At 33.8% G+C, this 12857-nt stretch overlaps 1 protein-coding gene across 2 annotated transcripts in view; it reads left to right on the top strand.

The window, feature by feature from the left end:
• LOC149075426 (salivary alpha-glucosidase-like) overlaps positions 1 to 12857 on the top strand; it is a 34726-nt gene that overhangs the window by 14002 nt on the left and 7867 nt on the right. For both annotated transcript variants that reach the window (XR_016193990.1, XM_089242753.1), the window contains exons 5-9: positions 497 to 622; positions 1447 to 1569; positions 3028 to 3143; positions 8541 to 8736; positions 9658 to 9843. Coding sequence is in view for 1 of the 2 variants with exons in the window: in XM_089242753.1 (XP_089098879.1) it covers positions 497 to 622; positions 1447 to 1569; positions 3028 to 3143; positions 8541 to 8736; positions 9658 to 9843 (747 nt within the window). In the remaining variant the exon portion in view is untranslated. The remainder of the gene's footprint in view (positions 1 to 496; positions 623 to 1446; positions 1570 to 3027; positions 3144 to 8540; positions 8737 to 9657; positions 9844 to 12857) is intronic.

Below are 12857 nucleotides of genomic sequence, written 5' to 3' on the forward strand. Positions count from 1 at the left end.
TCCACCCAACATGAAATGATTAATAAAAAGTGACATCTGACGATTCCAAGGATCTTCTAAGTTTATGCCAAAGTAAATCAAAATCAAAATTATTCCTAAACCAAATTACAAGATACATGTATGTAAGTACATAGAAGTTTATTTTTGGATTGTGAGATGTCAAAATGTGAGACACCTGTAGATTTTGTCACCTGTAATGCCTATAGATTTTATATTTGCTGCAAATTTTATTTTGATTTTTTTTTCGCCCTTGTTTTTTTTTTTTTGAATTATTTTCTTCTTTTTATAAGTTAATGTTTTATTTTACAGTAAAGTCCCTCTTAACATACATCCCTCTTTTACAGACAAATTTTTGTGTCCTTCTAGTGACTGTAAAAGAGAGGTTTCACTGTGTATAAAAATTATCAGAGGTATTTAAACAAAAATGTTTAATAAAAAGTCATTAATTTTTATTTTCAGTTTCACTGCATAACTTTATGTTTTACCATTTATGTAGATAAGTGTTTTTGGAGGATCAATGTGGCAATGGAGTGAAGAAAGAAACCAGTACTATTTGCATCAATTTCTTTCAGAACAGCCAGATTTAAACTTAAGAAATAAAGATGTTCGACATGAACTCAAGGCAAGAACATTAGGTTATTTTTATTAGTATATATTATGGTGGCAGATGGGAAACCAGGACAAATCCCAGAATTTATTGTTATTAAAAACCGAAACAAAATGGGGACATTTTCAAAATTTTTATTTCATAGACATTACAGTGTAGAATTGTAAACTTACAATATATAATTTACAATGCAAAAATATGACACTACTTCAACACAGGTGCCAAAATGAGTGAAACATCAGGATGGGGGCTATGGTTGTCTGACGTCCCATGACATTTTCATGTAACACATTAAAGCAATGTTAAACAATCTTGATCCTTCTTGAATCAATAAATCTTTTCTTTTATTCCGGCAACACTCGCATTTGGCATGGCTGTGCAAAACAAAGCTGTTTCATCACAATCAAAAACATCCCAGGCTGGTCTGATTCGTTGGACGAGAGAGAGCGCAAAGTTCATTCTGTAAACTCTCTTTCAACATTATAAGGGAGCAGGGGCGTAACTAGAAGGTGCAACAGGTGCACCTGCACAGGACCAACTTGGAAGGAGGCCCCAGAATGGGCCTAAATGAGCCAAAAAATGGGCCAAAAGGGATGTGTTTGGTTCCAACAAAATGTGGCTGTTGTTCAGAGGTGGCTGTTAGAGGAGGTTTTACTGTAATACTATTTTTATCAGTCACACACACACGTGTTTGTAAGCACTCTATGTGCTCTAAAATATTGAATATGAGTACAGTCAACTTCAAAGCATTTTACTTGAGAAATATTTTAGTGACACTAACTTATGCATTCACTGATGTCCTAATTGTAATATATTTATCCCTTCTTTAAATTTGACAGGAAATAATAAAATTTTGGCTTGATAAGGGTGCAGATGGCTTCAGGATTGATGCTGTTAGTCATTTATTTGAGGATGAACTCTTTCGAGATGAGCCTAGATCTGGACATAAAAATCTTGAGCCTGTATGTATAAAACAATTTCATTGCATTTTGTGTAATTATTAAATTTTCAATTTTGCTATTTACTTATATAATGTTGGCTGTATAAAATTATAGAAATCCCCGTATTGGGATACCATGGGGGACCAGTTTAATTAATGTACATTGTTTTTCTTCTGTTGACTCTTTAGGGTCATATCATTGTATTAATCTTGAAAAGTTTTCTAGATTAGGTTTACTAGAAGAAGGCTTGTGGAGCGTAAAGACAAATTTTTTTCTGAAAATAGTGATTTATTATTTTTTATCAATGTTTCAATGATATCTGGTAAAAATTTAACGTATTTGTCCCTTCGGAACTGAAATCATAGTGATAAAATTGTGGGAAAAAATTATGTAAAAACAATGGGAGATAGCAAAAAACTAATAAACCAATGTTCTAGGTTTGTAGAAAGTTCTTTTCATAAATAATTCTAAAAAAAATTAAAATCAAGTTGTGTGTGTGTTAAAAGGGTAGTAGGAAAGATTGATTGTCCTAGACCAAAAGCAGTTTTGTGAATTAATGTATTAAAATGTTTAGAATGTTTTTATTTAAAAGGCTGAAGACTGCACAAAGCAAAAATTAACCCATCCTTAGTTCATCCAAAGAACTCCCCCCCCCCTCCACCATAGTGGCATCTTAATGTATGGGTCCACCCGGGCATAGCCGGAGGGGGGGGGGTTCAGGATAATGAGATCTGGTTAAGATTTTTGAGATTAAGCATGTGAATTATAGAAGGCACACATTTCTAGACAGATTGGGGGGGGGTGGCTTCAGAAAAATCAATTTGCCTCAGGCAAATTGATTTAAGGCAGCCCTGCTTCCCCAATCTCTTTTGTTGTACTCAAACATAGAGAAGATTAGGACAATTGAATGAACAACGTTATTTGAACCCAAAATTGCAAAAAAAGCTACGGCTATACGCGTTTCGGAACTATAGGAAGTTCTTCATCAGTAGCAAAAACAAAACAACATAAGAAAAATAATGAAAAATACTCCTTATAGCAGGAGTTACTCGCTGTTGTAGACAAAGGTCGAATTCAAAAATGGAGAAGATTGGATAAAATCTAGAAATTATACATAATTACAAATAATAAGATTTGAAAGCAAAATTTGAACACATGGTGAATTCTGTGTATAAACCAGTTATACAGGTGTGATAAATATCAAACATATTCTTATTTTCATATTATAGATTCATAATGTGGATTGAATTCAAACAAGATTTAAAGCATTTGATTGGCTGTTCAGAATAATGTTTGAATTGTAGGCCCTGATTTTTTTTTAATTACTTAGCTCTTAAATGCTGTTATAGGTACAGACTCATCAAGTGATTAAACAAGTTTCAACCAATGATTTCAGTAAACAATTTTACCAAGTGTTTATGGGGCACATGAAAAGGGATTTTTACATTTTTGCTAAATGTTCAATCTTCTTTTCCTTAGGATGAGTATTATTATCATACTCATATATATACTACAGGGCAACCTGAAAACTTGGCTATATTAGAAGAATGGCGAGGAGTTATGAATGACTACTCCAAGAAAACAGGAAAATACAAGTTAGTTACTTTAAAATTTTTGAATAATAGAAATAGAGTAATAATATATCAGGATAAGAAGGGGAAAATTTATTGTTACTTCTAGGAAAAAATACTCAAATGCTGCTTGTACTACTACGTTCAAAAAGTTCTGAAACATTTTATTACAGAAGAATTAATGCAGATAGAACCTGCTTATTTGCTATTTCCTTTGAAGTGACTACCTTGTACAATTGTGCATTTTTGCCATTGTTCATACAAAAATGTAAATGCGGACTGAAAACCTTCTTTTGTCACATCCTCCAGTGCCTTTGTTGTTGCTTACTTCACTTCTTTTGAATTTTAGAGTCATTGCCCTTAAGCGAATTCTTTATCTGAGGAAAAAAGAAAAAGTCCCATGAGGCAAGATTCTGGGGAATAAGCTGGTTGTAGAAGTATCAAATGTTATGTTTCGACAGATAATCTGACACCAGGAGTGACCCCTGAGCTGGCGCATTATTGTGATTTAGCATCCATGACTTGGCCTTCCAAAGATCTGGTCCCTCGCATCTTACCATATCATGCAGACATTTAAGGACTTGCAGGTCCCTTTTGGTGTCAGATTACCTGTCAAAACATCACATTCTGATACTTTGTCAACCAGCTTATTTCCTTGATCTCACCCCATGTGACGTTTTCCCCAGACAAAGAATTTGCTTAAGGGGCAAAAAGGCTTGAAATCCGCATTTACATGTTTGTATGAATAGTGGCAAAAATGCATGATTGCAAAGGGTAGTTACTTTGAAGGAAACACCAAAATAAATAGATTTTATCTGCATTCATTCTTCCATAATAAAATAAGTTTTGAAACTTTTTGAACCTAGTAGTATTGCCATACAAGTGTTGGAGTAAGGAATAATGGCAAAAACCAAAAACCTCCCCAGGGAACAATTTTTTAATGTACTTATGAAAAAAATGTTTGGTACAATTTAAAATATAAATAATGCAAATCATAGGAACCAGGGATAGGTGGGAAATCTAAAAGTAAAAGTTTAGGAACAGTATCATATTTCATGTGTGTATATTAGGCCAGTTTCTCACTGGACCGATACTAGAATGATACAATTTGCGACATTAACACAGATTGGTTAAAAAACCTGAAATTCAGGTTTTTAACAAATCTGTGTTTATTTTGCAGCCATATCACTTATTGTGTTGGTCCAGTGTGAACCTGAAGGAAGACTCATTATAAAAAGAGCTAATAACTACAGATGAGACAAATATTTGGTATTCGTCCCAGCTAAATCTTGCTTAGGTATTCAGCCGAATATCTGTGTAAATCTAATACATCAAACTAATTTTAAAAAATAGTATTAATTGGAATTTGGGCGCGGTAGCCTGGTCGATAAGATACTCGCCTAAAGTACCAAAGGATGTTTAGAGGTGTCGCGAGTTCGATACCCGGTTCGTCCTTGTCAGAAAACTTTCCTGACACAGGGGTACAACAAAAAAACGGTGACTTGAACGAAATATCAGTAACAGAAGGACATTATTTCTAAAAAAATTGAACACTTTTAACATATCTAGAAATAACGTTACGATAAAAGGTTATTTTGAAAATATAGTAATACAAACATCTCTATTAATCCACTAAATCCCACCTGCAGGAGGGGGGGGGGGGAACAAAAATATAAGAAATATTTATATTCGAAAAATAATAAAAAAAGGGGATTGAGCTCTTAAATAAAGCTTCAAAATATGCATTTATTGTCGTGAGTTTGATACCCAGTTCGTCCTTGTCAGAAAACTTTCCTGACAGGGGTACGACAAGACAACGGCGACTTGACCCCAGCAAAAAATTGCTGCCGCAGAGAGTCCCCCATCGAGGGATTAGCGCACCAACCTCTCGACGAGTATAAAAAACAAGCCTGCCGTTCGGAATCGGCAATAAATTGTAGGTCCCGGTCTAATTAGCCCTTGTGTGCAGAAAATGACAGTGGTGCGACAAAAATGATCAAATGATCAAATTAATTGGAATTTTTTGCATAAATTAAAAATTTACTGATTATATTTCAATGTGTGCTGTGTGTCTCTTCCATGAGATTACTTCTGGGTGAATTTCTAGGATAGGTAGAATATGAAACTGAAAATAGAATCCTACCGCAATAAGGTGAAAGTGAACATGAATTACGCAAGTTCACTACTGAAGGATGTATCTAGACAAGATACTGTGATACCTCGGCTAATCAGTGCCTCAGCTTATGAATTTTTCGAACAAAGATTTTTTTTCAATGTTTTTCTGCCTTGGCTAATGAATGTGGATTTGGCTAATGAACATTTTAGTTGATATGGATGCATCAACTCTCATAAAACAGCTATGTTGTGAGCTAAACTTTTATGACAACTGCAATGAATTTAATGAGTAACGTCACGTGAGCCAGATTAATATTTTTCCACCTCTCAGAATTGCTTTTTGATAACCTCTTTCAGAAAGATTTTGAGCCATTTGATGTATAATGAATGAATAAGCTAAGAGAAAATACATTTTAAAAAAGCCTTTGACTTGAATGGTTTTAGTTCAGTGCATGCAACAATTTTTGATACCAAACTAAATAGTCTGGACATTCTAGGAGCTTATTTTTTCCATCTGCATGTGTGTGTGAGAGAGAGAGAGAAATGAGCTGACTGTATAACATAGCACACCACCTATCACACACTTTTTTTTTCCACTATGTATCATGAACTTGACTGCACAGCGCACAATATGTTCAGTTTTTCATCGTTTTTTAAATTTTCCTTTAATTGTGAAGTTGGTTTTTTTTCAACTTTTGGTCAGTATTCATCTTTTTTACAGTGCTTCTCTGTGTTTTATGAAAGTTGCTTTGAAATTTTTAGCAGTTCCTACAAAGAGTTAAACTATTTTCCATAGAAACATATAGGAAAACATTTTGACTACTGAATGCAATTCTGCAACGAATTATCTTATTATAATATTAGCCGAGCCTAATATTAGCCAATAAAAAACATTATCGTATTTGAAAATGGCATTGTATTTTTTCTTCTTTCCATAAAATTATAATTTCAAAAATAACCAATAATAATTTCATTTATTAATTATTGAAATTGATTATTAATGAAATTCTTTTTCAAAATGAACGATCCCTGTAGTAGTAATAAGCTTCTGAAATCTATTTCAGTTTTTTTTCCGAGCAAACACCAGCAGAATTAGATCTGCCAACAGGGAAAACTTTGGCTATGAACCTAGAGTATTGTGCTTTCCAAACTCCACACGCCATGCAAAAGTGGCCAAATTTCACCGCACGATCTCCTTTACAAACATACAAACAAGCTTCTGAATGGGGCTTTCTTTCGCGCAAGAAAGGGAGTGCACAAGAATGTGTCTTTATCTGACAATACACTCTTCGAATGCCGCACTTTTAACCATGTCCAATCCTTCATGAAAAACTTTCCCGCTCCAGGCACGAGAGGAAAGATTATATGTGTAAAGGGATCTTTACACTAAAAGAATGGATGCTATGAAAACATAGGCTTCTTTTTTTTCAATGCATTTTCTATTAGCCGAATCTTTCATTTTACATGAAGTAACTCAAAAACTTTCAGAAAGAGAAGAGGTATATATGTGAAAAGATTCCAAGGTGGGCATGAATTAATCAGGTGTGAGTGACAGTAATTCTCTCTGATGATAATTGGCGCTAAATTTCAGCTCACTGCGCGACTATTTTATGTTAGTCATGCATCCATATCAACAAATGTTTGTTAGCCGAGGCAGAAAAATCATGAAAAATAATCTTTGCTAGCTGAAAAATTTGTAAGCTGAGACGTTCGTTAGCCGAGATATCACTGCACTATTTTAAATAATTTCTTTACGAGTCTCACTCACCTACTGTATTGTTCGTACTTTTAGCACTATCATACTCCAACCTTTTTCATTTTTATGTTTTCAAAAAACTTCCCACTTGTTCTGCATTTCACAGGAAAAAATATATACAGGGTGTAAAGTTGAGTCCTTATATTTACTGTATCTTTTGAACTGTTGGTTATAGAAACATACTTTCATTAAAAATGTGCTCATTTAAATAATATATTAATAACATGCAAATTTCAGATGTATCATTTAGTTTGATATATATACATCAGGATACAAAATTTAGTTTTTTATAGTCTTTCTGTTTTTTAACTAAAATTTAAATTAAAAAGGTATTGTCCTGTATCCTCTAAGCCCAACAAAATAAGGGAAAGTTAAGGACATATCTCAGAATTTAGAAACATTTTAATAAAAGGCACCTTTGAATCATTTTGCTAAGTATTTCTTCAAGTTTGTCCCTTAATACGTAGTCTGTTTTTTAAGTAAGTACCGTTTTGAAACGATAAGTAAGTACCGTTTTGAAACGATAAGTCATTACCATTTTGAAATAAAAAGAAAACAAGTTGACTTTCATTAACAATTTTTTTTTACATGAAAGCCTGCACCTAAATCTACTTTGCAACATAATTTCCATCAATAATAAGACATTTATTGTATCATACAACAAGCTTTTGAATCCCATCCTCATAGAAGTCTCCCCCCCTGATTTGACAATCACTGCAACACGGTCATTTGACTTCATCATCGTCACCATGGCGCTGACCACCCAGATGCTTCTTCAAATGCAGGAACATGTGGTAGTCACTGGGTGCTAGATCTGGACTGTATGGAGAGTAATCAAGTTGCTCCCAGCAAAATGAGGCAATGAGATTTTTGGTCCAATCAGCCACGTGTGGGCCGGCATTGTCATGAAGCAAAACGATCCCCTTACTCAACATGCCACGTCTTTTGTTTTTGATTGCACAATTTTCGATAATTTAAGTGTTCAGTCACAATTTCATAGAGAAAACTTCTGGAAATTTGAAGAAACTCAGTAGATAATGACGAAATCATAAAGCATCTGTTTTCCCTCGATTTTTCGTCAACTTTCTGCAACAAATCTTCAGTAATGACAGAAGGTCGCCCACTTCGTTCATCATAAACATTTGTGCGGCTATCTTTAAAAGCTCTAATCCAATTTCTGTACCATTCCATCGCTCATAATGTTTCCTCCATACAAGAGAGAAAGGGCAACTTTTTAATTGCCAGGTGGCTGTACGAAGAACTGAATTTTCTTACTATCAGTACATATAAGATTCCACCAAGATTGAGGAGATTAAGATACACCCTGTTTCTCAAACTGATTTCAAAACAAACCAAAAAAAAGAAGAATCTTTGATGTGGTATCAATTCTGTTAAGGATGTGTAGAAAACCACAAATTTATTTGAGTATAGAAGTTTTTCTTGAAAAAAATGATAAAAGAGTAAAATGTTAAACATTGCCTGTGGTTATAAGATTGGTATAGAGTATTTGTATTAATAACTTCACACACACATGTAAATATATTTCTTAGGTTATTGTTGACAGAGAATGTAGAGTCACTTGAACTTATCAAGCCTTATTTTGGAACACAAGATAAAACCATCTCAGACATACCTTTCTACTTCAAGTTAGCACATCTGCGAAAAGAATCAACAGGTAGAACATTACTATGGACTGTCAAAGAATGGATAGATACAATACCTGAAGGAAAATCTGCAAATTGGATTGTAAGTTTATCAAACTAAAAATATTATTTTCCAGTCTTTTCCTTGTCTTAAATGATTTTTCTTTCAGCTTTACAAAACCATTAAAAAAAATTATACTGACGGTAAAAGAAATGGACTGAAAATTTTGGGAAATCAAAAATTTATAAGCATTCAAAAAGAGATGAATTTACTAAGTAATTATAAAAATACATTTAGAAACATTCACCTCAACAGTTTTCTTTAACACCTCTGTAAAGTTGCAACAATAACTGCTTACAACAGCAACCATAAAAGTAAATCCTTATGCAGAAATCTCCATCGTATTCAAAAAAACTAGTTGCCCCACACTTGTGCTGTCTTCTGGTAATCATAAAGTTGTTAGCGGCCTTTATACCGTGAAACCTGTATGAAACGGAATGTCAACAGACTCAAATAATATTTCATTTTAGACAGATTTCCATTTCATAAAGGTGCAAATAGAAGTTCTAATAATTGAACAGACTATATTTTGATTCAGTTTGAGACAGGTTTCTGCCTCATACAGTGTCCGTTGTTTCACTGTACTTAACTCCCAACAGTGTATGTAAGGGACATTATGGAATTAAATAGAAAGTGGCGCTTGAGTATACCATCAGTAGATAAAGGATTAAATAAATTTTATTTCAATTCAAAAATTTCTTTCAGCACAGTGAATTGAGGCAAATTTTACTATATGACATTTTTTGATTGGAGGTAGTATTAAAATTCTAAATTTTATATCTACCCCCCCCCCCCCACAACTAGAATTTCATAATAGGAACTGGCACAACTAAATTTCTCTCACAATCTCTGATTTTTTTTTGTAGTTTTTATATTTTATTTCAATTTTAATATCAACCATAAAAATTTTATTCCTTTTGCACAATTTTCATGAAACATCCTCTGCATGATTTATCTTCAAAGCTTGGTGACCACGACTTTCATAGAATGGCATCTCGTGTAGGAACAGACATGGTTGATGGAATCTTAATGATAGCTTTTCTGTTGCCTGGTGTGCTTTTTACATATTATGGAGATGAGCTTACTATGGAGGATGTTCCTTTGAAGTTGGAACAGATGAAAGATAGTTTTGCCTTGCGTACAAAAGCTGTAAGTATACCCAATATAGAAGATTCTCAAAATTTTAACCCAAATGATTATATAAAGAAATATTTTTTACTCTGTATGAAATCAATTTTTTTGCTGTTCTTGCTGATTTAAAAAAAATCTTTCAAACCATATTGTGAAATGGTTTAGTGCTTGTTTATGCTATATCATTAGTTTTATTCCGTAACTTTCTGGTGTGCAGAATGGATATTGTAGATGAAATGTGCGTTTTGAATGAACAACTAATGTGCGTTTTGAATACTGCAAATGAACTATTTGCCAGAAATTAATTTTGTTTTTATTTTCTGAACTATTATTATATTAATTATAATTATCTTCTTTTCTCTCACTTAATTTTTGTTGTATGAATGTGTTGAACACTGTGTGTGTGATGAACACTGTACTTTTCCCTCTTTCTTTCACACTCTGCATCTGTGGTTTATGAAATGCTTTCAAATATCAAAATACTTATATATCTTCCCATGGCCCCCACATCCTAGAGCAGGGCCCCTAGGATGGGACTTTTGGCGGGCCCCCAGACCAGACTTTTCATGGGCCCATTTATAGTGAATTTATGGCGTGAAAAAACAAAAAAAATGATGAAAATCATCCCGGGCCCCAGGGCTGGAGCCTTGTCAGCCCCTCCCTTGTGGGGGCCATGTATCTTCCCATGATAATACAGTTCGTGCTGCTTAATGTGATGACAATGAGACTCAAGTTTTCTGATAACAGTAACCAAATGATAAGTATATTAAAAAATCCCATTTGCAAATACGGTGACCATACATCCTGTTTGGTTGGATGAGATATATGGTAAACAGGTATTGGTAAAAAGAGACAATTGTTAGATTCTTTTTTAAATTCTAAAACGACTTTTTTCCCTTTGAATCCTGCATTTGGTTTTTTCTGTTTAGCCATTGTGAGGCATTAGAATGGAACTATCTAATACAGGGGTTACCAAACTTTTATCACCCCTTTCCCCTATTCAGTGCTTATCTACTAGTTCTGCTGGCTCCCGAAAGCCATTTAAGAATATTTTCAAAAATCTTTGCACAGTTTGAAAACCCCCGATCTATATCAAGAGAATAAATTACAGTATTTTTAATGTAAAATATATATGTTTTATAGGTCCCCCAAAAAAAGTTTCTCGAAAAAGAAATTTAAATCTGGCCAACTTAAAGAAACGTCAAGAACTGAAGTGGAAAGTTTTGTTTTTTCATCATACATTTGCCTTTAATATAAGAAGGCCATTGCAAAAAAGCAGCTTCACATGGTTCCCAGCAAATAATACTACTGACTGATTACAGCAATAAGGATGGAAATATTTGCAACAAGGAAGAGCGGTCGAGAATATGCAGGTGTATGCAGGAGAGAACATAGGGAGCAGCATTGATCATTTTTGTCTCACCATAGTCATTTTCTGTACACGAGGGATAATTAGACCGGGACCTACAATTTATTGCCGATTCCGAACGGCAGGCTTGTTTTTTCATACTCATCAAGGGGTTGGTGCGCTAACCCCTCGATGGGGGAAAGTCGCCGTTTTTGTTGTACCCCTGTGTCAGGAAAGTTTTCTGACAAGGACGAACCGGGTATCGAACTCGCAACAGCTCTAAACATCCTTCGGTACTTTAGGCGAGTATCTTATCGACCGGGCTGCTGCGCCCCTTACTTTTCACTCATAGTTAGAAAAATTTATGGCAGATGGCAGGGGAGAGCAACTGCCCGGCTGGTGAAATTTAGTGGGAAAAAAGTGGGCCATTATAAAATTACCAAATTTTAAAGTTGTGGCAATGGCAAAAATCCTAGTTACTAGAGATGGGATGGATATTCAGCCACTATTCAGTATCTGGCCCTTTTGCCGGATATTTGGTTCGGCTGAATAATGCTTAGGTATTCGTGAGTAAATCCAAGCACAATAAAATCATTAAAAAACCATATTAATTGTAATGTTTCGCATAAATTAAAAATTGCTGATTATATTTTATTGTGTACTGTAAGAGAGGCTATGTCGGTGAATTTCTAGGATAAAGAGAAAACATAAAACTGAAAATATAATCCTACTGAAATTAGGTGGAAGTGAACATGAATTACAGAAGTTCACTAACTTAAGGATGTACCTAGACAAGAAACATATTAGGCTACTGAAAGAGGTAAAATAAGAAAATAAGTAGTAAATTTTATGATGTATTACAAGTTGAGAGTAAATAATGGTTGACATTTTTGATTAGATGTAAAATTATGAGAAGTGTTGAAAAAATTGATTCTTTAAGTAATATTTAAATACAATACAGTAGAACTTGGTTAATTCGAAGTTGATTAATTCAAATTTTGGGTAAATTAAACTTTTACGAACTCCCCTTGAGTTTTCTGTCTAATGTTAAAATTTCTTGTTTAATTAAAATGTTTTAGATAATTCAAAGTTGGAAGGGAAAAAATTATGATTTTTATATCTGCAAATTTAGTTTTAAAAAATTCTGGAAGAAATCACACACAGACTTTGTTTTATTTAACCAAGTTGTTAAACAACAAATTTTCAAAACAAAAGTTTAAATATTCTGTTTTTCTCTATTTTTTCTATTATAATTTAATGCCCATCGCCGCCTGGCAGTCCAGTAGTTAGGGAGCTGGCTTGTGACTGTGCAGGTCTGGGTTCGAATCCCAGTTTGGGCATGGATGTCTACTAACACACTAACAAATTCACTGGACAGATCATAAAGATCTCTTGAGAATATGTGGTGAATATATTATAATACATTATAATAATAATATTGTTCAGCGGAGTGCATCAAAAATGTGTACCACTTGATATGCTGTTCAACCTATGGATCAAGGTGTACCATTCGAAATCTGAATCTTTTTATAGTCAAAGTACAAATTGTAATACGTAACGAGAGTATACTTCCTTGATAGCATAAGAATGACAAGCAAAATTTGGAAAACAGTTTCGTAACTGATGATAAAATTTTAATAATTTATAACTATTACCCTCCTCCAATATGAATGTTGAAGATTAA

Source organism: Pholcus phalangioides, unplaced genomic scaffold, assembly GCF_987345545.1.
Source record: "Pholcus phalangioides strain wild (caught in Gottingen) unplaced genomic scaffold, Ppha-v1.0 ptg000015l_1, whole genome shotgun sequence".
NCBI lineage: Eukaryota > Metazoa > Arthropoda > Arachnida > Araneae > Pholcidae > Pholcus > Pholcus phalangioides.